At 42.8% G+C, this 24,761-nt stretch overlaps 1 protein-coding gene across 4 annotated transcripts in view; it reads right to left on the minus strand.

The window, feature by feature from the left end:
* PRKD3 (protein kinase D3) overlaps window positions 1-24,761 on the minus strand; it is a 243,652-nt gene that overhangs the window by 160,566 nt on the left and 58,325 nt on the right. For all 4 annotated transcript variants that reach the window (XM_030198066.1, XM_030198067.1, XM_030198064.1 and 1 more), the window contains exons 6-7: window positions 21,960-22,149; window positions 10,128-10,205 (exon numbers count right to left, since the gene is read on the minus strand). In XM_030198066.1, the coding sequence (XP_030053926.1) occupies window positions 10,128-10,205; window positions 21,960-22,149 (268 nt within the window). The remainder of the gene's footprint in view (window positions 1-10,127; window positions 10,206-21,959; window positions 22,150-24,761) is intronic.

The raw sequence follows: 24,761 nt of genomic DNA on the forward strand, positions 1-24,761 counted from the left end.
AAGGAGTGATGACAGACACTAAGAGGAAGCAAGCACCTGAGAAAAGCACCCGATGTATTAGATACAGCATCTTAAACTTCAAAACAAACTATAACAGGAAGCCAGTGTTCTTTTGTAAAGAAGAGGGGTAACAGTGGTGTTATGGATTAGTTTCACAGCTGTTGATTTAAAGAACTGAAATCACTTCAAACAAGTTAATAGCAGACCATCATAAAGTGCATTACAGTAATCAATATATAGGATTTGCAGAGACATAATAAGCATTCAAATAAATGTCAGAGTAGTAAAGATTTGGCCAAATAAATACGATATAACATAAAAAAAGAAAAACTGAACCAGAGATACTATCTGGGATTTAAAAGTTAGCTTCACATCAAGTGTAACACCTAAGGGTTCCGCACGTCATGAAGGACAGACAGCACAACATTCCCATTAACTGGAGGGGAAGTGGTAGGGCTCTAGGACAGGGGAAATTGCTCTAACCCAGGGGACAGAGACAGACACCTTAAAAGCCTGACTGCATCCTTCAAACAGAAAGGCTACAACCCCAAAATAATCTCCAAGAATATTGCCTCTGCCCTCAAAACACCCAGGGAGAATCTGCTACAGTACAAGGAGAAAAAATCCACAGACAGAACCCCCCTTGTAGTGACATACAATCCAGAGCTGGAAAAACTGAGGAAAATCATAAGAAATCTACAACCTATACTCCAGGAGGATGAATTACTGAAAGAGATATTCCCATCCCCACCAGTACTGGCCTTCCGACAGCCACCCAACTTAAAACAGAAGCTAATCAGAAGTAAACTTCCATCACAGACTGAAAAGGAACAGAAGGGCACACTTCGCTGTAATTTATCCAGTTGCAAACTATGCCAAAATATTTCACAGGACCCCAAAGTCATCCACAAAGGAAAGATATTCAACATAAAGGGATCTTTCACTTGCTCATCTTCCAATGTGGTATATATCATTCAGTGTAAAAAATGTAACGAAGGATGCTATATTGGAGAAATAGGCCAGATGCTTAAGACAAGATTCAATTTACATAGACATCACATGAACAATACTGGTGCCAGTAGGGTTCCCACCCCTGTTGGTCAGCATTTTACAGGACCAGGACACTGTACCAGTGACTTCACAGTGAGAATCTTGAAAGGTAACTTTAAAACCATACAAGAAGGTAAGACCTTTAAAGTCAGAATGATTGAATATTTTAACACCCAACAAAAAGGACTTAACAAGGATCTGGGGTTCCTAGCCCATTATAAACCATAAAGCTGTATTTCTCTCCACCCCTCACCTATCCACACCCATCCTGTTAGAATATCAATGATATGCTTTGATGTCCCCATGCATACCTCCTACCCACCCCCATCCTCCCACCCTGTCAGATTGTCATAGTAATGCTTGAATGTTTTCACTTATATACACTGTCAGCTAGCACATTTGCTTATTTCCGATCTGACGAAGAAGGGCAACCTTCGAAAGCTAATCAAGAAATGTATTAAGTTATGTCCAATAAAAAAGGTATCATCTTATTTTCTTTTCCATGTTTTATTTTGTTTGATTTCTATTGATAACCTTAAGAGTGGACTAACACGGCTACCACACTTCTCTACTTTGTTTGATTTGATTTTTTTTTTTTTTTCTTTTTAACTCAACAGGGTTAATCCAGAGTTTTGTAAGACTCAGACCATTTTGGTCAGACATTTGCTGAATGCAGTCAAGTTGACCTTAGCAGCAGTTTGAAAAGATTCAAGAGTACCATCATTGTTTAAATGGCAGGCTAAGTTGTATTATGTTTTAAAAAAATGGAAACGATAACTGCAATCAGGCATAACACTGTTTGGAAATAGAAGGAAATTTGGGGCTCTATATGTAATCTGAATTTTTCTGAGTGGGGGGCCTTTTTAAGTCTTATTGGAGGTCTCCAATGGTATTAGAGGTTAATCCCCTTCCTTTTCTTTTTATAACAAGAAATACTGTGAAAATACAGAGATTCAATAAGGTTGTATTTATCTATGTTCTTTATATAACACTGGCTTGCTGTGTTTGTTTTTTTCTTGCTTAAGTACTGTAAAGGTTAACAAAGACCTCTTGTTAAATAAAAATAAATAAATAAATTAGAGAGTGGGTGCCAAGGGCATGCTGCAAGTAATCACACAGGATGATGAGAGTACCAAACCAGAAGATTCTTAAAATATTTCCCAGGAAGTTACGAGGAAAAACAGCTCACGAAGGCCATGTTCAAACAGAAAGTTAAATAGAAGAGTGTGATCAACAAGATCAAATGCTGCAGAGAAGTCCAATGATACCAGTATAACCAAATTAGATTGGTCAAGTGCATTTCTAATTTCTTTGGCCTGGCTACTAGCAGAGATTCTGTGCTGTGCCCACGATGGAAATCTACCTACCTGAGATGTCATGTTAGAGTTCTGTCGAGAAACGTAGACAATTGGTCTTGGACAATCTTTTCAAGGATCTTTGAGAAAATGGAAGATTAGAGAGAGTGCCAAATAAATGGATTGGTATGCTCTGCCCCGGATTTCTTCCAGATAGGGGAAATGACTCCATGTTTCAATAAACAAGGAACCATGCCTCTGGACAGACTGTCACTAAGAAAGGGCAAAGTTTTAGGAAAAGGACAGCAGATAGAGAATCTGATGTAACTTCTTAGGACAGTTGGGGCAAGAGGTAATTGACCCTGTGACAAAGGAGCTTGGCTTTTTTTTTTTTAACATCTCACAGTTATAATTGCAGTGGGCCTGATGGAAGATGGATAGATACATGAAAAGGAGCACCATCAACAAGGAAGGTATAAAGTAGCGAGGTTTGCTGCTCAAGGCTGACATGGAAGGACATGGAAAGTCAGCTATCTTGGAACCAAGGACAGCTAGGTCAATTGAGACAAAATAGCCTTGAAAAGGGGAACAAACTATGGGAGGAAGAACTCTGTGACAAGGGAGAAGCAAAGTAAAAAAAGATCAAAAACTGATCAGTCCAAGTTAAAGGTAATATGGAGATGGCTGCAGAAGTCAGAAAACTGTGAGAGTGACTGAAGATAAGATCGACAGTCCTAAGGTGTGAGTAGGAAGCCCATAGATTTCAACAAGGAAAGAAAATTAGAGGAGGAAGAAGAGGACAGAAGATTATAGTCACCAAGTAATGAGCAAGAAATACAGAGGTCAGCAATTAATGATCCAACTCAAGCAGCTAAGGGCAGGGGTGGATGATACAAGATGGCGATATAGAAGGTAGAGGAAAAGTAAGAGCCAGAAAGGAGTACCTCAGAATACAGAAGAGTAACTTGCTGTAGCATGAAAAGGGTAAGGTCCAGGGAGGAGAGAAGAGCCACCCCTCCCCCATGCTTATGAGGATGTGGGGTATAAAAAAAAAATTATAGCCCGAAGGATAAGCCTCAATTAAAGGGGCTGTTTCACCTGGGTGAAGCCAAATTTCAGTGAGGCATAATATTTGAAGACTATCAAAGGTGATAATATCAACTAAGGAGAAATTCAGAATGTGTAGCTCAAGTGTTTAAGAGATCAATATTAACTGAAGGCCACAGATGGAACAAACAAAGCAGACTCAGATATCAGAGGAAACATTATTCAGATGTGACATGGCCTGTGTTTCAGCTGTCGCCTGCATCACAGATCAATCAGAAGTAAAGCACAAGACTTATGTCTATAGAATACATCCTCAAAGAACAATCACAATACAAACAACTACAAAAAATTCTCTGCGTGGCTTCACAAAAGCAATGGCGTTTCACCTGTGTCAAAAGTTAAAGACCACTTTGTGTGTTATTATTCCCTCTGATCTGCTCGCTACTCAATGTTGGCTGAAGCCAAACAGGAGGAGGAAGATGCAGGGGTCATTAGCAAGACAGAGATCAAGCACTGGGGACAATGTGGCAATTTACTGAGAGAAGAAGGGGGAGGTCTATGTCCCCATCAAATAGGAGAAGGTCTGAGAGGCCATGGCCAGCGAAAAGGGCATCTCCTGGAATTAGAAGTGGAATACCAGGACTGTAAACTGCACATTCCTTTTATACGGCAGTCTAATTGGGATAAGTAGATGGGCTTTTTGATGTCCAGGGCTATCAAAAAGTCTCCCTTCTGGATTGCTGAAATAAGGGACCACAGGTTCTTCATCTGGAAGTGTGCCACCTTGAGTGCCTGGTTCACACCTTTGAAATCTCACACCTTTGAAATCCAAAATTGATTGAAAGGACCCTTATTTCTTGGGGACCACAAAAACAGATGAGGTGCCAGGCTTTGAAATACTACCTCTTAGACACCAGAATAACCACTCCCAGGACCACCAGCTGTTTCAGGGTGGACAGGATTGTGGACTTTTTGGCTAGGGTGCAACAAGGAGACTCCAAAAACATATCTTAAGGGACAGGAAAACTCTTGCATTTAGCCCCACAGAACAGCATCCAGCACCCATTGGCCAGAGATGATGATTCAGGTCCACTTCTCCACAAACACAGTGAGCAGGCCCTCTGTTTGTACATCAAGCCTCTGGTACCCAAAATTATGGAAAATATTTCTGTACGCCACATTTTCTTGGTCCTCGAGTATCTTCTCTTTCTCCACACGGTTCACAGAGATATCACTTGGGACTGACACCTCTATTATCGATGCTGTTCTAATATTTTTCTCTTCTACCACTGTATCTGGTTTTCTTGCATCTCAGTGTGGAGTTATCTCTAATCCTAGGAGGAATTTGTTGGAGTGTAAAATTACTTAAGCAGAGACAAAGTTTGCATTGAAGGCACCAAGGCCAATGAGACACCAGACTCTCTCAGGAGGTCTTGATGAAAAATAATTGCTATGCATACTAGGATAGGTTGCCTATACAAATTACATCTTACGAACTCCAGAGAGAAGCTCTATTGCATGATGAAAGTTCTATGGCATTAGCAGTAAATTTGAGAGACTAAGATCATACTCCACATACCCTGGCTTAGGAGTGAGGTCCATTCCTGACATGGTATGTGCAAAAGTAGTCCATTTTGGAACTGCTATGAGAAATTGTTCTGCTAACTTTATGGTATCGTTTAGGCAGGCCGCAGCTTGCCATTAGACCTATGTTTAGGTTTTCAAAGGTAGGACTCCAGTAATACAAACAACTGGCCTAAATCTAAGTGGCTTGGTTTATCTGTCCTTGGCTAGCTACTTTTAGGAGCCGTACAAACAATAGTCACAAATTTACCTTGTAAATTTGATCACCTACATTTAAGACAATTTTCAAATGAAAAGCTTGCTTCTAAAATTCAACCAAATCCAAAAATAGCTGATAAAATTGGCCGGTTATCTTAATCTGTTCAGTGGATCTTTGAAATCAACTTCATAATGAACAACAAAGATCAGTACCATGAAACTGAACAAGTTTTATTTTAACATAATATATTGCATGTTATCAATTTCTAAGATTAATTGTTCAACTGCTTTGATGCCAATGCTTGTGAACGCGCTGGTGCATCAACCACTAGGGGCCTCTTTTATCAAGCCGCGCTAGTGGTACAGAACTCATTCAAAGTGAATGGGCTTTGTCGGCATTGCCACACTGGGAATCATAGTGCGGCTTGATAAAAGAGACCCTAAATAAACTAAACTTTTAACCTAATGACAAAGGAGAGAGCCTTGACAAAATCCTAAGAGACCTTCGACTAACTACCTGCTCCCTTGATCCCTGCCCATCAAAGACAGTACAGCAGGCAAGTATGGGCCTTATAGAAGGCACCACAAAAATTGTGAACACCTCTCTTTCTAATGGGCAACTACCAACAGCATTAAAAAGGGCAGTGGTTCGCCCTCTGCTGAAGAAAAACAACCTTGACCAGGACAAACTTGAAAGTTACAGGCCAGTATCCAAATCCCGTTTCTAGGGAAACTCATAGAACATACAGTCTGGGTTCAACTTAATGAATGGCTAGAAGAGAGTAACTGGCTAGATCCATGTCAATCTGGATTCAGACCTAGTTATGGAACAGAAACAGTCCTCGTATCCCCGCTAGATGATCTTCACAGAAACCGAGACAAGGGATTTGCCTCGATGTTAGTACTGCTAAATTTCTCAGCAGCTTTTGACACTGTGGATCATGATATCTTGCTAGCACGACTGACAGAAGCAGGTATCAATGGAACAGTACTTGTCTGGTTCAGATCCTATCTATCAGAAAGGCAACAATCCATAATGATTGGCAGTAACTCATCATCACCATGGATACTGACCTGCGGGGTACCACAAGGATCGATACTGTCACCTATTCTGTTCAATATCTACCTCAAGCCACTAGCTGAGCTGATTTGGTCAATGGACACTCAGTTCTACATCTATGCGGATGATGTGCAGGTAATGGTCCGGAGGCCGCTTGACAACAGTGATCATAACATGATCACCTTTGAAATTTGCTTTCAAAAAGGTAAACATAGGCAGTCAAATGTTAGCGTTTAACTTTAAAGAAGCTATGATAAAATGAGAAGAACGGTAAAAAAAAATAAAATAAAACTTAGAAGAGCGACTGAGAGGGTTAGAAACCTACAACAGGCGCCGTTCAAAAACACCATCCTGGAAGCCCAGGACAAACATATTCCATGTATCAGAAAAGGAGGACTGAAAACTAAACGACAGCCGGCATGGTTAAAAAATGAGATAAAGGAGGCTATTGGAGCTAAAAAGGAATCCTTCAGAAAATGGAAGAAGGAACCGAATGAAGAAAATAAGAAGCGGCATAAGGAATGTCAAGTCAGATGCAAAGCGCTGATAAGAAAGGCAAAGAGGGATTTTGAAAGAAAGATAGCGTTAGAGGCGAAAACTGATAGTAAAAATTTTTTTTAGATACATTAAAAGCAGGAAGCCGGCAAAAGAATCGGTTGGCCCGCTGGATGACCGGGGTGTAAAAGGGGCAATCAAAGAAAACAAATAAATAGCAGAAAAACTAAATGAGTTCTTTACCTTGGTCTTCACCGAGGAAGATTTGGGAGGGATACCGGTGCCGGAAAGGCTATTCGAGGCTGATGAGTTGGAAAAACTTATTGAATTCTCTGTAAACCTGGAATACGTAATGGAGCAGTTCTGCAAACTAAAGAGTAGCAAATCTCCAGGACCGATGGTATTCATCCCAGGGTACTGACAGAACTAAAATATGAGCTGGCAGAGCTACTGTTAGTGATTTGTAATTTATCCTTAAAATCGAATGTGGTACTGGAAGATTGGAGGGTGGCCAATGTAACGCCGATATTTAAAAAAAGGTTCCAGAGGATATCCGGGAAATTATAGACCGGTGAGTTTTAAGTCGGTGCCGGGCAAAATGGTAGAGACTATTATCAAGAACAAAATTACAGAGCACATTCAAACGCATGGACTAATGGAACAAAGTCAACATGGATTTAGTGAAGGGAAGTCTTGCCTCACCAATCTGCTAAATTTCTTTGAAGGGGTAAACAAACATGTGGACAATGGTGAGCTGGTTGATATTGTGTATCTAGATTTTCAGAAGGCGTTTGATAAAGTCCCTCATGAAAGGCTACAGAGGAAATTAGAGGGACATGGGATAGGAGGTAGTGTCTTACTGTGGATTAAAAACTGATTGAAAATAGGAAACAGAGAGTAGGGTTAAAAGGTCAATATTCGCAATGAAGAAGGGTAGTTAGTGGGGTCCCTCAGGGATCTGTGCTGGGACCTCTGCTTTTTAACATATTCATAAATGACCTTACGAGACTGGAAGACTGGGCGTCTAAATGGCAGATGACATTTAATGTGAACAAGTGCAAAGTGATGCATGTGGGAAAGAGGAACCCAAACTATAACTACGTCATGTAGGGTTCAGCGTTAGGAGTCACGGACTAAGAAAGGGATCTAGGTGTCATCGTTGATGATACGTTGAAACCTTCTGCTCAATGTGCTGCTGCAGCTAGGAAAGCAAATAGAATGTTGGGTATTATTAGGAAAGGGATGGAAAACAAAAATGAGGATATTATTCTGCCATTGTATCGCTCCATGGTGTGACTGCACCTCGAGTATTGTGTACAATTCTGGTCGCCGCACCTCAAAAAAGATATAGTGGCATTAGAAAAGGTGCAGAGAAGGGCAACAAAGATGATACAGGGGATGAGACGACTTCCCTATGAGGAAAGGCTGAAGAGGCTGGGGCTCTTCAGCTTGGAGAAAAGGCAGCTGAGGGGAGATATGATAGAGGTCTATAAGATAATGAATGGAATGGAAAGGGTTGATGGCGAGCATCTGTTTATGCTTTCCAAAAATACTAGGACAAGGGGGCATATGATGAAGCTGCAGTGTACTAAATTTAGAACGAATCGGAGGAAATTTGTCTTCACTCAACGCGTAGTTAGACTCTGGAATTTGTTGCCAGAAAAAGTGGTTAAGGAGGTTGACTTAGCAGAATTTTAAAAAGGGTTGGATGGCTTCCTGGAGGAAAAGGCCATAGAATGTTATTGAATGGACGTGGGAAAAATCCACTATTTATGGGATGGGCGGGATAAATTGTTCTTTTGGCCAGTGTCGGAGACAGGGTGCTGGACTCGAGGACCCTTGGTCTGTCCCAGCATGGTGATGCTTATGTACTCATACCCATTGAACCTGACTTACCTACAGCCTTGAATAAATTGATCACTTGTCTAACATCAATTCAAGAATGGGCTAAACACAACAAACTTTGCTTGAACCCATGTAAAATCAAGCTTCTCTGGGTCCATAACACAAGTGGATACATACCTGACATCAAAATCCCTTTTCGGAAGTATGAACTCCCCCCTCAAATCACAAGTCAAGAACCTTGGAATACAGTTAGATTCAACACTTACTCTGATTCCCCAAATCCAAGCAACCTTCAAGAGCTGCTTCTACTATTTGCAACAGCTAAGCTACCTCTCTCCTTACATTGAGAAGGTAAATCTTATCCCAGTTGTGCATGCCATGGTAACATCAAGACTGGATTACTGCAATGCACTATACAACGGTCTGACTACAAAGGGCCTGCACCAGCTCCAGTTGATTCAGAATGCAGCAGCAAGACTCACAGAAGGTTGCAAGCGACGTGACCACATCACACCATTTTTGCAAAAACTTCATTGGCTACCAGTACAATACAGGGCTAAATTTAAAACTCTATGTCTGATCTTCAAGGCCCTGAAAGGAAATGGCCCCGAGTACCTGAAGAATAGTATGATCCTCCACACACCGCCAAGGACACTAAGGTCCTCCCAAGGACTTTCACTAACTACACCCTCTCCAAAAGACATTACACGATGTGATACCCGCAAGCGAGCCTTCTCCGAAGGAGCCCCCACACTCTGGAATGCATTGCCTGAAAGACTCTGTTTAACACAAGACTACCTCTACTTCAGGAAGCAGGTGAAAGCTTGGCTCTTCAACCAAGCCTTTAATGGAAGAAGTAACTAACTTGTTAGTCTCACTCACACACACACAAGGATTGACTTGGGCTACACATACTAGAGTGGGACATGTTTATCCACTCCTACCCTAGCTGAGATAATATTTAACCATCTCTCTGACCTCACGTGCAACTTTCTTCAAATCACTCACCTTACTTTCTAATTCTTCCTACTTTCTTACTTTGCCTTACCCTTCACTACCAATTATAATGTTCTAGTACATATTGTGTTGTCATTGCAAGTAGTATACCATGCCATACTTTCTATTGTTGTTCGAACATTTTTACTGCTCTAATTGCCTATTCCTCATGTTTGATCTATTCTTACTGTACACCGCCTTGAGTGAATTCCTTCAAAAAGGCGGTAAATAAATCCTAATAAATAAATAAATAAATAAGTTGGTCAAGGAAAAAAACATGAAAATGGAAGACAGGATTTGAACCCAAGAACCACAACCACTGATGTACACTCATGTCTTAATCAACAGCTGGAGCAATTATAATAATTACTCTAACACACTACAGAATATTTTTCAGTACAAAGCAAAGACTATGCAATAAGAAATTATGTGATGGTTATCCTAAAATACTTCTAATGCATCATACATGAATCTAAAATAACATCTTTTGATTTAAAATTATGAATATCCATCAGAATTGCTAAGAGCCTGTTCAGTTTTTAAAATACTTTTCTTACCTCCATTAAAAAGTACTTCTCCAAGACAATCTCTAGGCACTTTGGATGCACAGCGCTTGTGACAATTAAATTTGCAATCTGAAATTCAAAAATTGCAGTTGAAGAAAGTATATAGCTACATTAAACATTTTTCATTAAGACTAGTCTTTTATAAATACATAACCAGAAACTAGATTCAAAGGTAACATATGCAAATTTGGCCAAGATGTAAATATTCAAAGGGGTTTAAGAGGCAGAAGAGGCCCCTGCCTACTTAAGCCCTGATCAGTATGTTTATGCTTATTGAGACTTGTTACACCGCTCTAGCAGCCTTGGCAGAACAGAGTGGTTTACACATAATTACAAATAATAATAATAAAAGAATGCCATAAAATAACAGGAAAATTATTCATTCATACTAAAGGAGAGTAATGCAGGGTCTGGAGAGTATTGTAGATAGAAATCTCAGCTGGCTGGTCTATCACCCATCGTCCTCAAACGCTTGTTGAAAAAGAAAGGTTTTCAGGTTGGCTTTGAAGGATTTTAAAGCGAGATCACTTCAAAAGTGTATAGGGAGCAAATTTCAAATACAGGGAGAGAGAAAGAAAAATGCAGTGTTCCTGGTGAATTCATAATGAGCATTTTTGAGGCTGGGAAGAATGAGATGGTGATCATTGATAGAACGGAGGAGCCCCATTGGGGAATAAGGAATGGTCAGATGTGAAAGGTAATCCGGAAGGCTGGTTCTGATTGCTTTGAAGGTTAGAAGGGCTATTTTATACATTGTATACTTTTCCACTGGAGGGGAATATTTAGTGGCACTTAACCCGATAGTGCCGCTGAATACCCTCACCATTACAACACTGTCCCATGAGCACCAGGGCAGTCTGGAGGTGGTGTTAGGGTGGGCCTGGAAGATATGCAGTCATTACTGATACTCAGCATTGGGGGATGGAATTGAGTAGGTATTTTGGGCATTGATCCAGGGAGCAGTTGGCTCAGGAGTACTTCAACATCCTCGGCTGTTAGTGGTTGAAAAGATTCCAAGTTTTGGTCTGTTTTGAGCCCTTGGGTTGTAAGATCTCTGGCGATTAAGGTTACAGGCTGGGTTATTTTTCTCTATTGGAGTAGCCTTAGATAGTTCGGACCTAATTTGGAGGATCTTATTGGCAAAATGGTCAGCGAGGTCTTGGACTGTGGGACATGTTTTCTGTGAATGTTCATTCTTATTAATGGAAGCTAGTGTTTTAACTAAGGAGAAAAGTTTTTTTGTTGTCAAGATCAGCTTGACCTATTGGGCGACTATAGTACTGGCGTTTTAAGTCAGTTACAGTGGTGGAAATAAGTATTTGATCTCTTGCTGATTTTGTAAGTTTGCCCACTGACAAAGACATGAGCAGCCCATAATTGAAGGGTAGGTTATTGGTAACAGTGAGAGATAGCACATCACAAATTAAATCCGGAAAATCACATTGTGGAAAGTATATGAATTTATTTGCATTCTGCAGAGGGAAATAAGTATTTAATCCCTCTGGCAAACAAGACCTAATACTTGGTGGCAAAACCCTTGTTGGCAAGCACAGCGGTCAGACGTCTTCTGTAGTTGATGATGAGGTTTGCACACATGTCAGGAGGAATTTTGGTCCACTCCTCTTTGCAGATCATCTCTAAATCATTAAGAGTTCTGGGCTGTCGCTTGGCAACTCGCAGCTTCAGCTCCCTCCATAAGTTTTCAATGGGATTAAGGTCTGGTGACTGGCTAGGCCACTCCATGACCCTAATGTGCTTCTTCCTGAGCCACTCCTTTGTTGCCTTGGCTGTATGTTTTGGGTCATTGTCGTGCTGGAAGACCCAGCCACGACCCATTTTTAAGGCCCTGGCGGAGGGAAGGAGGTTGTCACTCAGAATTGTACGGTACATGGCCCCATCCATTCTCCCATTGATGCGGTGAAGTAGTCCTGTGCCCTTAGCAGAGAAACACCCCCAAAACATAACATTTCCACCTCCATGCTTGACAGTGGGGACGGTGTTCTTTGGGTCATAGGCAGCATTTCTCTTCCTCCAAACACGGCGAGTTGAGTTCATGCCAAAGAGCTCAATTTTTGTCTCATCTGACCACAGCACCTTCTCCCAATCACTCTCGGCATCATCCAGGTGTTCACTGGCAAACTTCAGACGGGCCGTCACATGTGCCTTCCGGAGCAGGGGGACCTTGCGGGCACTGCAGGATTGCAATCCGTTATGTCGTAATGTGTTACCAATGGTTTTCGTGGTGACAGTGGTCCCAGCTGCCTTGAGATCATTGACAAGTTCCCCCCTTGTAGCTGTAGGCTGATTTCTAACCTTCCTCATGATCAAGGATACCCCACGAGGTGAGATTTTGCGTGGAGCCCCAGATCTTTGTCGATTGACAGTCATTTTGTACTTCTTCCATTTTCTTACTATGGCACCAACAGTTGTCTCCTTCTCGCCCAGCGTCTTACTGATGGTTTTGTAGCCCATTCCAGCCTTGTGCAGGTGTATGATCTTGTCCCTGACATCCTTAGACAGCTCCTTGCTCTTGGCCATTTTGTAGAGGTTAGAGTCTGACTGATTCACTGAGTCTGTGGACAGGTGTCTTTCATACAGGTGACCATTGCCGACAGCTGTCTGTCATGCAGGTAACGAGTTGATTTGGAGCATCTACCTGGTCTGTAGGGGCCAGATCTCTTACTGGTTGGTGGGGGATCAAATACTTATTTCCCTCTGCAGAATGCAAATAAATTCATATACTTTCCACAATGTGATTTTCCGGATTTAATTTGTGATGTGCTATCTCTCACTGTTACCAATAACCTACCCTTCAATTATGGGCTGCTCATGTCTTTGTCAGTGGGCAAACTTACAAAATCAGCAAGGGATCAAATACTTATTTCCACCACTGTACCTTCTTTCTGCAACATCGGAAGGCTGACTACCATCTGGATTTATTAGTAGTATCTTTGATCTTTCTCCATTGCTTACAAATTTCGTTAGCTGCTACTGACCGTGACAGGAAACAGCCCAGAGAACCCTTTTGTGCATGCCTCGCTGAATTCCGTGTTCACTAAACCAGCTAGAACCAGTATAAAAAGCATGTTGCTGGCTTGTTAAGTTTTATGCATCTGGGTCTTAGCCAGATAGACAGGATTACACAAATGTAACACTGATTTTTTAAAAAGGTTCCAGGGGAGATCCGGGAAATTATAGACTGCTGAGTCTGACGTCGGTGCCGGGGAAAATGGTAGAGGCTATTATTAAAAACAAAATTACAGAGCACATCCAAGGACATGGATTACTGAGACCAAGTCAGCACGGCTTCTGTGTAGGGAAATCTTGCCTGACCAATTTACTTCAATTCTTTGAAGGAGTAAACAAACATGTGGACAAAGGGGAGCCGGTTGATATTGTGTATCTGGATTTTCAAAAGGCGTTTGACAAGGTACCTCATGAAAGGCTACAGAGGAAATTGGAGGGTCATGGGATAGAAGGAAATGTCTTATTGTGGATTAAAAACTGGTTGAAGGATAGGAAACAGAGAGTGGGGTTAAATGGGCAGTATTCACAATGGAGAAGGGCAGTTAGTGGGGTTTCTCAGGGGTCTGTGCAAGGACTGCTGCTTTTTAATATATTTATAAAACATTTAGCGATGGGAGTAACTAGAGAGGTAATTAAATTTGCTGATGACACAAAGTTATTCAAAGTCGTTCACTAGCGACAGGATTATGAAAAATTACAGAAGGACCTTACGAGACTGGGAGACTGGGCGGTTAAATGGCAGATGACGTTTAATGTGAGCAAGTGCAGGGTGATGCATGTGGGAAAAAAGAACCCGAATTATAGATACGTCATGCAAGGTTCCACGTTAGGAGTTACGGACCAAGAAAGAGATCTGGGTGTCGTCGTCGATAATACACTGAAACCTTTTTCTCAGTGTGTAAATAGAATTATTAGGAAAGGTATGGAAAACAGGTGTGAGGATTTTATAATGCCTTTGTATCGCTTCATGGTGCGACCGCATCTTGAGTATTGTGTTCAATTCTGGTCGCGTATCTCAAGAAAGATATAGTAGAACTGGAAAAGGTGCAGCGAAGGGCGACTAAAATGATAGCGGGGGTGGAACAACTTCCCTATGAAGAAAGCCTAAGGAGGCTAGGGCTTTTCAGCTTGGAGAAGAGACGGCTGAGGGGAGACATGATAGAGATATATAAAATAATGAGTGGAGTGGAACAGGTGAATGTGAAGCGTCTGTTCACGCATTCCAAAAATACTAGGACTAGGGGGCATGCGATTAAACTACAGTGTAGTAAATTTAAAACAAATTGGAGAAAATTTTTCTTCACCCAACGCATAATTAAACTCTGGAATTCATTGCCTGAGAACGTGGTGAAGGCAGTTAGCTTGGCAGAGTTTAAAAAGGGGTTAGACAGTTTCCTAAAGGACAAATCTATAAAACACTACTAAATGGACTTGGGAAAAATCCACAATTCCAGGAATAACATGTATAGAATGTTTGTACGTTTGGGAAGCTTGTCAGGTGCCCATGGCCTGGATTGGCTGCTGTCGTGGACAGGATGCTGGGCTCGATGGACCCTTGGTCTTTTCCCAGTGTGGCATTACTTATGTACTTAAAAGGCACTGAATATCAGCAGACACCCACATAACGTCTGGGTCCGAGGAAGACCCAGATATAGCCTGGACATAGCCCAACATTGAATATCAAGCCATGGTTGTCAGCAGCTTTAAAACCATGAACTGAATATTGCCCAGATTATGTATTGGGAGGGGGGAAGGTCTTTTACTAAACAGCAGCAAGCCCAATGTGGGCTTACCGCTCGCTAAGCAGGAAGTAACCCCAGGCTACTGCAGCAGCCCAGCAGTAGTTCCCACCCCCAAGCACATGCTATTTCCAGCACTACAAAAATATTTTTATTTTTGTAGCGCCGGTTACTGCCGGGTTAGCGTGGGAGCCCTTACCACCAAGTCCGCCACCTCAATAAGTGGCAGTATGTGCCTGCTGTGGTCAAAGAGGGCCTCAGCACGTGTCAAAAACAAGCACTAATGCCAGCGCAGGCCCCTTTTTGCCGCAGCTTAGTAAAAGGACCCCAAAGTGCAGCATTATAAGTCTAAAAAATCTTTAGCAATGGCTTACTGCCATTAGATGAAAGAGAACAGTCAGATTTTGTTTTATTTTACTTTACAATCCTACTAAAAAGTTCACTGTATGCCAGTAGGATAGATATCATCACTGCTATAGTCTGAACAGCTGCCAGACTGAGAAGGGAGCAGATGGAGGTTGCTAGGAAGTAAAGCCGTTAAATGGGTCAGACAGACGCCAGTAGGAGGGACTGGAGATGCAACCAAAGCAGCTGCCATGCTACTAGGAAGAAAGACTGATGGTGCAGTTGTTAGTTGCTAGTTCACTGAGGAAAAGGCCACCATCCGTGCAGTTGTTGGGCTGATATGGACAGAGGTTGCTGTTGTGGCTCACGAATCTGGCAGCAAGCCGACAGACTGTTGCCACTGTTGAAAGAAGAGCTTTGAGCGGAGCAGGCAGAAGTGAAGAGCAAGCTGAAGGAAAGGAAGGAGAGAGAACTAATGTAATAGGCTGGAGGAAAAAGGAAGGAGGAGATGAGAAGATTATGTTGGAGGTTTTCAACAAAGGGCAGGAAGAGATGCTGTAGGAAGCAACTGGAGAACAAGAAGTAAGGAGCAGAAAAGAGAGAGAGTTTGGAGAAAGGGGATCATAGAAAGAAAACAGAACAAATGAAATGGAGGTGGTGCACTTCATTCTTCACTAGGAGTTTGTTGATAGAATTCTTGAGGAATATACAAAGTACATAGACTTGCAAAGTTCCATATGCTACTATATAATTAAGTCTATGTGCTTTGAAAACCAGCACATGTGTGTTTGTGTGTATATATACACACACACACACATACATACATATATACACACTCAGTTAAAGAGCCAGACATATTTGCGCTGCCTTTCATTCAGATGGTATGATATACCAGGTATAAATCTGTTTTTTTGTGGTAGCACCAGTGGTGTGCTGGAAAATTTTTAACAACAGGCTCTCTCTCCGGCATAGCCAGCCCTGCAATTTGGGAGGGGACCCGGGGTGGACAAGGGGGGCAATGCATTCCTCTCTCTCTCTCCCCCTCCCCCCACCATGCGGGCATGCTAGGCATACCTTTACTGGCAGGGAGGATGAGCCCAATTGGCTGGCAATCAAAGAACATATTACTTTCAAAATCTGCACCCTGGTCCACAAAATTATCTATGGCCAAGTCCCAGGATACATGACAGACTTATAGATCTACCACTACTACTACTACTTAACATTTCTAAAGCGCTACTAGGGTTACGCAGCGCTGTACAATTTAACATGGAAGGACAGTCCCTGCTCAAGGAGCTTACAATCTAAAAGACAGGTGTACAATCTAAAGACAAGTGTACAATCTAAAAGACAGGTGTACAATCTAAAGACAAGTGTACAACCTAAAAGACAAGTGTAGAGAAATACTATATTTCTCGAAAGGTTAGGTGCCGAAAGCAGCATTGAAGAGGTGAGTTTTAAGCAGAGATTTGAAGATGGGTAGGGAGGGGGCTTGGCGTAGGGGTTGAGGAAGATTGTTCCAGGCATAGGGTGAGGCAAGGCAGAATGAGCGGAGCCTGGAGTTGGCAGTGGTGGAGGAGGGTACAGAAAGGAGGGATTTGTCCTGTGAGCGGAGGTTACGGGTGGGAACATAGGGGGAGATGAGGGTAGAGAGGCAGTGAGGAGCCGCAGACCGGGTGCATTTGTAGGTAAGGAGGAGAAGCTTGAATTGTATGCGGTAACTGATCGGAAGCCAGTGAAGTGACTTGAGGAGAGGGGTGATAGGAGTATATCGGTTCTGGCGGAATATAAGACGTGCGGCAGCGTTCTGAACGGATTGAAGGGGGAACAGATGGCTAAGTGGAAGGCCGGTGAGGAGTAAGTTGCAGTAGTCAAGGCGAGAGGTAATGAGAGTGTGGACGAGAGTTCGTGTGGTGTGCTCAGAAAGGAAAGGGCGAATTTTGCTGATGTTGAAGAGGAAGAAGCGACAGGTTTTGGCAGTCTGTTGGATATGCGCAGAGAAGGAGAGGGAGGAGTCGAAGATGACTCCGAGGTTGCGGGCAGATGGGACGGGGAGGATGAGGGTGTTATCAACTGAGATAGAGAGTGGAGGAAGAGGAGAAGTGGGTTTAGGTGGAAAGACGAGGAGCTCGGTTTTGTACATGTTCAGCTTCAGATAACCAGATCATCTCGAACATACCTAAACCTCCACTATCCAAACTGCAAAAAAATTAAATACAAAACAACCTATGCGTCCAGCTTCTCCTATAAAAGCACACAATTATGGAGCGCACTGCCAAAAGTTGTGAAGACAACCTACGACCACCTAAACTTCAGGAAATCACTGAAGACCTACCTGTTCAAAAAGGCAAACCCCGCCGACCCAACATAAATGCCTGCACTCTGCAATACAACATAACCAAAGCTTATACTGGACACTAAATAATCTTTCCTCTCCTTGATCCCATTGTAACTGAAACATATGTTCTTTACTCAACCATAATACCACCTGCATTTGTTTCTTTACCGGACTGGCGAATGCCTCTACGGTACTATGCAAGCCACACTGAGCCTGCAGGAAAATGTGGGATACAAATGTAACAAATAAATAAATAAATGGACCACCACCACTCCCCGCTGCTTATTTCTGGATCTAAGCAGCATGACAGGAATTCTCACAAGCAGCGGGGAGCAGCGGCACTCCATTTAATTTGGATGGCAGGGCTTGGTATCCTTGTCAGCAAATTCAAACAGGAAATAGCCATAGGTAAAAGCATACTCCTGCTTCAATTCGACATATCGAGTGCATTTGACATGGTTAGTCATAATATACTACTAAGACTCCTCGGCCACTTCGAGATTATTGGAAACGTACACAATTGGATCAATGGCTTTCTAATCACCAGAACATACCAAGTAAAATCAAATTCAAACATATCACCACACTGGAAAGCAGCCTGTGGAGTACCCCAAGGATCACCATCACCACCAATACTCTTCAACATGAACATGATGATGATCCCATTGGCAAAGTCCTTATCCAAACGAGGCCTTAACCCATTCATCTATGCAGATGATGTCACAATCTACATTCCCTTCAGACATGACCTGACTGAAATAACCAATGAAATAAACGATGGCCTGAATATCATGAACTCCTGGGCAAACTCATTCCAACTGAAACTGAACACTGAAAAAAACTCACCGCGCTATACTCTCATCTCAACATAACAACTTCAAACCCGCAGCCTTACACACCCCAGGACACACACTCCCTATTTCAGATAGCCTAAAAATACCCGGAGTAACTATCGACCGCAAACTCACTCTCGCGAGCCAAGTAAAAACCGTAATAAAGAAAATGTTTTACTCAATGTGGAAACTCAAACCTTTCTTCCCGAGGGATACCTTTCGTAAACTAATACAATCAATGGTCCTAAGCCATGCAGATTACTGCAACGGAATCTATGTGGGATGCAAAGAACAACTCACAAAAAAACTCCAGACCGCCCAAAATACAGCAGCCAGACTGATATATGGTAAAACACAATTCAAAAGTGCCAAACCACTTCGAGAAAAGCTGCACTGGCTCTCAATCAAAGAACAGATCATCTTCAAAATCTGCACTTTAATCCACAAAATCATTCACGGCATAGTACCAGGATACATGACGGACCTCGTTGATCTACCAACTTGAAACAGACTCGGATCAGCACGATCATACCTAAACCTACATTACCCAAACTGTAAAGTGATAAAATACAAAACAACACACGCATCTAGCTTCTCCTACATAAGCGCACAACTATGGAATGGACTCCCTTTGTAGTGAAAACAATACATGACCATCTAAACTTCAGGAAATCATTGAAAACCCACCTCTTCAAAAAAGCTTATCCCACCGATCCAACATAAATTCCCACACCCAGCAACACAACATAATCAAAGATCGTACTGGACAATTTACTTCCTCTTGCCCCTCGACCCCATGATGCCTGATATACTTCTACCTCATGTGACCACAACACAATCTTGTATTTGTTATCAACCGTAATGGCAAACGCCTTTACGATACTTTGTAAGCCACATTGAGCCTGCAAATATGTGGGGAAATGTGGGGTATAAATGTAACAAATAAACAAATTCAGAGATGTCAAAGGTGGCCCATCTCAAAGCTGGAGATTTACCACTGCTATTCTGCTCATTGAAGACCACTGAGTAAGGTTTTTCTTGTGGGCCCCAGGCCCCCAGCCATGTCTAAAACCAGTTCTGGCAGATACACATTCTTATTGGGTTGGTCCCAGACTCTCATTTCTGCTTTCCTCTTTCTTTCTTAACTGTTTTGGCAGAGTCTCCTTGTCCATTTGGCATTTCCTTTCCCTTCATGTCCACCCCTCCATCTTCTCTCTGCATCCCTATCTGTCAGACCCAGTATCACCCCCCAGTCTTCCTACCATGTTGAGCATCTCCCGTCTCTGTGTTACTATTCCTGCCCTGTCCAACATGTCTCTTGTGTGTCCCTATGCCCCCTGCCACATGCTAGCATCTCCCTCTCTCTGTCCCCTCCCCCTGCTTCTTCCCCCAGGGGTCCAGCAAGTATTCCTCTCTCTTCCCTCACTCCTGTTCTGTCTCCTCTTTGCAGGGTTAGCACTTCTCCCGCTTCCTTCTTTCCCCGCAGGTCCTGGCACCTCTCCTTCTAATCTACACCCCCAAAGTCCAGCACCTCTTTCTCTCTCTGTGGCCCCTTCTCTTCCTCATTTCCCTCACCTCACTGAATCTCTTTCTTTGTTATCTAACCTCCCTGTCCAGCACCTCTCTGTTTCTTTGCACCCATCTTGATGCAGTACCTCTGTCCCTCATTGGCCCACCCCTTATTCAGCACCTCTATCCCTCCCTACCTCTTCGGATGCAGCACGTCTCTTCCTCCTTGCCCCCCCCCCCATGCAGTACCTGTCTCCCTCATTGCTCACTCCAATGCAGCACCTCTCTCCTTCTTTGCCCCCCCCCCCCCAATGCAGCAACTCTCTCCTTGCTTACCCCTCATGCAGCACTTCTCTCTCCCTCCTTGCCCCCAAAGCAGCACCTCTCTCCCATGCAGTACCTAGCTGGCTGTCTCCCTTGTTGCCCCCCCCCCCCCCCCACTCACAATGTGGTATCTGTTGTCGTCCCCCCCCCCCCCCCCCAAAGCAGCACTTCTCTGCTCTCTCCCCTCGCACCTCCTTGCCTCTTGCCCATCTTCTGCTGACTGCCGTGATTAATTTTTCCTTAAGCAGTGCTGGTAACACCTCAGCAGGAACAGGCTGCTTCAGCCAATCCCAGGGGCCTTTCTTCAGTGTGTCCCGCCCCCGCGATTGGCTGAAGCAGCCTGTTCCTATTGACGTGTTCCAGACAACACTGCTTAAAAAATAATTAAGCGCAGGAAGCAAAAGAAAAGAGGTCTGGAGGGGGGGGGGGGGGGGGGGGGGGGGGGGAGGATAGAGAGAGAGAAGAAAAAGATGCCCAAATCACAGGGGACACCGCCGACACTTCCAGGAGGGGACCCGAACCCAAATTTTGGGAGCCAGTTGTTAAAATAGCTAACAACCGGCTCCCAAAATTCTGAAAAAATAACACCACTGGGTAGCGCCCTTACTATGGAATAAACTTCTGATAACTATTCAAGCAGAAAAAAAATTACTTGAACTTTTGGGAAAAGGCTGATTTGATCATTCCTATAGAACTGTTTTTGTTAATTGTAATAGTTCAACAAGACTGAGGTAAAATAATGTTATTGTGGGTTGGATTGGGTGAATTTATGAGATATTTTCATTTTTATTATTGTTTTCCTTTTTTTGTTATTGATTGTACAACGTCGGATATTCCTTGAGCTGGGAAGACGGTATAAAAGTATTTTAACTAAATAAATTTGTATGTGAACTACACAGCCATACAGTTATGTTAATTCACATGAAAACAGAAAACACACTGCAAGTTAGGTAATTCCTGTGTTAACATAAACAAACAGAGCAATTCTATAACAGGGTGTCTGGTAGGAGCCTATTCTATAAAGGAATGCAGGTGCTTACTTTCCTATATAGCAAAGCTTCTCAAACCATGGGGCACAATCTGGGTGACACTGTATATGTCAATCTGATGCGCCTCGGTGGGGTTATCAGTGCCAATAACTGGATATTAAACAATTATCAGTACTAATTGGAACTAATTAGAAAAAAACACCAACATTTCAGATAAGTAAAATTTTTTATTTAATTGGATAAGATAACAAAGCTTTTTTGAATAATATATCCAATTTAATGGGAAGGAAGGTTGTGTTTGACCAGTTACGATTATAGTGTGTAATTCGCTGTGATTAAAGTATATTATCTTGGCGTGGCACTTCTGAGGTCATTTCACCAGTCTTCTTGAAACATTTATAGATCACTGGATATTGTTCATTGCAAATGTAGAGTCCATGCATAAATTTACATCTTTTTCAGATCAGATGTAAATTTGTGTACAGGCAATTGTGTGCCAGACCCGAGAGCCTAGTTTATAAAAAGCACATAGATGTCTATGTTCCCTATATATAACAAGCTTAAAACAGGCACCTTTGTGGACTTCTCATAGGCATCTTCTTATAGAGTAAACCCTCCTTCCCCACATTTCCTCATATACACAAAAAATTATGAAGTAGCTTTTAGACAGCAAAGATAAAATTCCACATTAGATTAAAACAGTAGTACTGAATTCTTACCTTTACATTGCATTCCTTGGCGAAAGAGGCCCTTGAGGAGTCTCTTGCAATACTGACATATTGTGGGACGTGTATAGGAATGAACAGCAAATGTATGTGGAACTTTCACTCTTCCTAGCACCATCTTCTCCATCCAGATAGGCCGGCCACTCCATGAAGGAATTCTCCTACTAGGCTCTTGGTGAGAGTACTGCAAATGAGTTTCCAATAAGAATGCGTTAGTTTTAGAAACAACGTATTATATCAACTCACTCCATAAGCTTCTTAAAAAAGTAAATATAATAAAACCTTTGCAATATAACTGAGTAAAACATATTACAATGTTGTTACCCATTCTTGAACAAAAATAAAGCATGATTACAGATAGATGGCAATTGTGTCTTTGCTTTTCATGACATAGCAGTCTTTTCCTGCTCTTTCATAATTTTAGCTCAGTTGAAACCAGGAATGGATCTAGAGTCATGGACCTTATTCACAACTGTCTGTGTATTTTAGATCCCCCCATATACTGGTCATTGGAAGTGATGATCCTGGGCCAGTGACTATACACCAGGGCTCCTTCTGAGATCCTGTAATCATGAATCTGGCCATTAGGGGGAAATTCTATAACTGGGCACCACAGAAGGCAAAAGTAGAGACTAATAGACGATTCACCACTGGAGACGTGAGTCCAACAGTCTTTATTATATCAGAGATAACGACCCGACACAGGCCGTGTTTCGACGCTAAAAAGCATCTGCATCAGGGGTCAATAAATACACCAATAAATACACCATTACTCTGATATAATAAAGACTGTTGGACTCACGTCTCCAGTGGTGAATCGTCTATTAGTCTCTGCTTTTGCCTTCTGTGATTCGTCATCGTAGAGAACTTTTCCTATTCTATATTTTGGTTTTTATAACTGGGCACCACCATTTAGGCGCACACATTAAGCAGAGAGAGCCTATCCTATAACAGTACTTACACTCGTAATTTCCGGTAGAAAATGGAGAAATTAGGTGTTACCTGCTAATTTACTTTCCTTTACTCCCTCTGGACCAGCCCAGCAAAGGACTGATGGGTTATGATGCCTACCAGCAGGTGAAGACTGAGAATTCTGATTCTCGAGGAAGCCAATAAGGACGCTGCTCAGCCCCAGCCAGCCTCAGTATTATTATAACAAAGCCAAAGTAGGAGAAAAGAGACAAACCTGTGTATATGTGCCACCGGCGAACCACTAACAGCCAGAAAGAACACAAGCGAAAGAATGAGTCCTACCCTTGAAGGACTCATGGCTGTGTTTGCTAGAAACAATCTATTCAATCATTAAGGGGTTTTTTTTAATGTTACAGAAAACAACAACCCAAATCCGCAATAAACAAAGCAGCTCTTTAAGTAAAACATACATACAGAGAAAGGGAGGGAGCTGGGCCAGTTTGGAGGGACTAAAGCAAAGCAAATTAGTAGTTAAGACCTAATGGACCGGCCCAGCAAAGGACTGATGGGAAGTAACAGAGCAATATCTTCAAGGGAGGGAATCAACCAACCCCACTGTAAGAACTCTGCCTCCAAAAACCACATCTTGACAGGTCTGCAAATCTAGCCGGTAATAATGGAAAAAAGAATGTAAAGATGACCAAGTCGCCACCTTACACATCTCCAAAGGAAGGACTACGGAGCGCTCAGCCCACGAAGAGGACTGACCTCTTGTTGAATGTGATCTCATTCCCTGTGGAGCATTTTACCTGAAAGAAGGTAAGCAGATTCAATTGCCTTTTTAATCCACTGTGCAATAGTAGCCTTTGAAGCCACCAGTCCCTTGCGACAGCCACCGAGAAGGACAAAAAAGTGGTCCAAGCAGCGAATCTCCTCTGTCCAAAGCAAATATTGCTTGAGGACTCTCTTAACATACAGCTTCCTCAGATGACGCTCTTCTTCCGATCCAGAGGACGACCGAAGATGGGCAAATGCACTGACTAGTTCAAGTGAAAGGCAGAAAGAACCTTAAGCAAGGAAGATAAAACTGGTTGAAGCACTACATGCTCTCACAGAAACTGCAAGAAAGGCGGCCTACAAGACAAAGCCTGCAATTCCAACACACGCCTCGCCAATGTTACAGCCACCAAAAACACCATCTTGAAAGTGAGATCTTTCAGGGAACACAACGACAACAGCTCAAAGGGAGGCTGAATAAGTGCCAAGAGAACCAAACTGAGATCCCAAGCAGGGAACGGATTACGTCGAGGAGGTCGAAGAAGGCCAACATCGCTGAGAAAACGCACAACATCCAGATGACTTGCCAAAGACCTCCCTCTTATCCATCCTCGAAAACAAGCCAAGGTGCAATCTGAACCTTAAGGGATGCGACAGCTAACCCTTCCTAAAACCATACTGCAAAAAATCCAGAACTTGTGCTACCGAAGAACGTAAGGGCACTACTCCCATGATCCGAGCACCAGGCCTCAAAAATCCTCCAAGTATGAGTGAGGTAGACCGATGTCGTGAACGAATTATCGTGCCAATGACCTTCTCCAAGTAGTCTCGCCGCCTTAGCCGAGCCCTGTCAAGATCCACGTCATAAGACAAAAATCGAGCCGGATCTGGAAGAGCCACTGGGCCCCAAGTCGGAAGATTGTTTGAAAATGGCAACTTCAACGCCGGCTCTACCACTAGACACATCAGAACGGCATACCACAGTCTCCGTGGCCAATCTGGACCTACCAAAATCACCAGGCCCCTGTGCGCTTTGACTCTCTGAATGACTCGACCTATCAGTGGCCTAGGCGAAAGGCGGAAAGAAGACCCGACAGCCAAGGCTGA

This window comes from Microcaecilia unicolor, chromosome 3, assembly GCF_901765095.1.
Source record: "Microcaecilia unicolor chromosome 3, aMicUni1.1, whole genome shotgun sequence".
Lineage (NCBI taxonomy): Eukaryota > Metazoa > Chordata > Amphibia > Gymnophiona > Siphonopidae > Microcaecilia > Microcaecilia unicolor.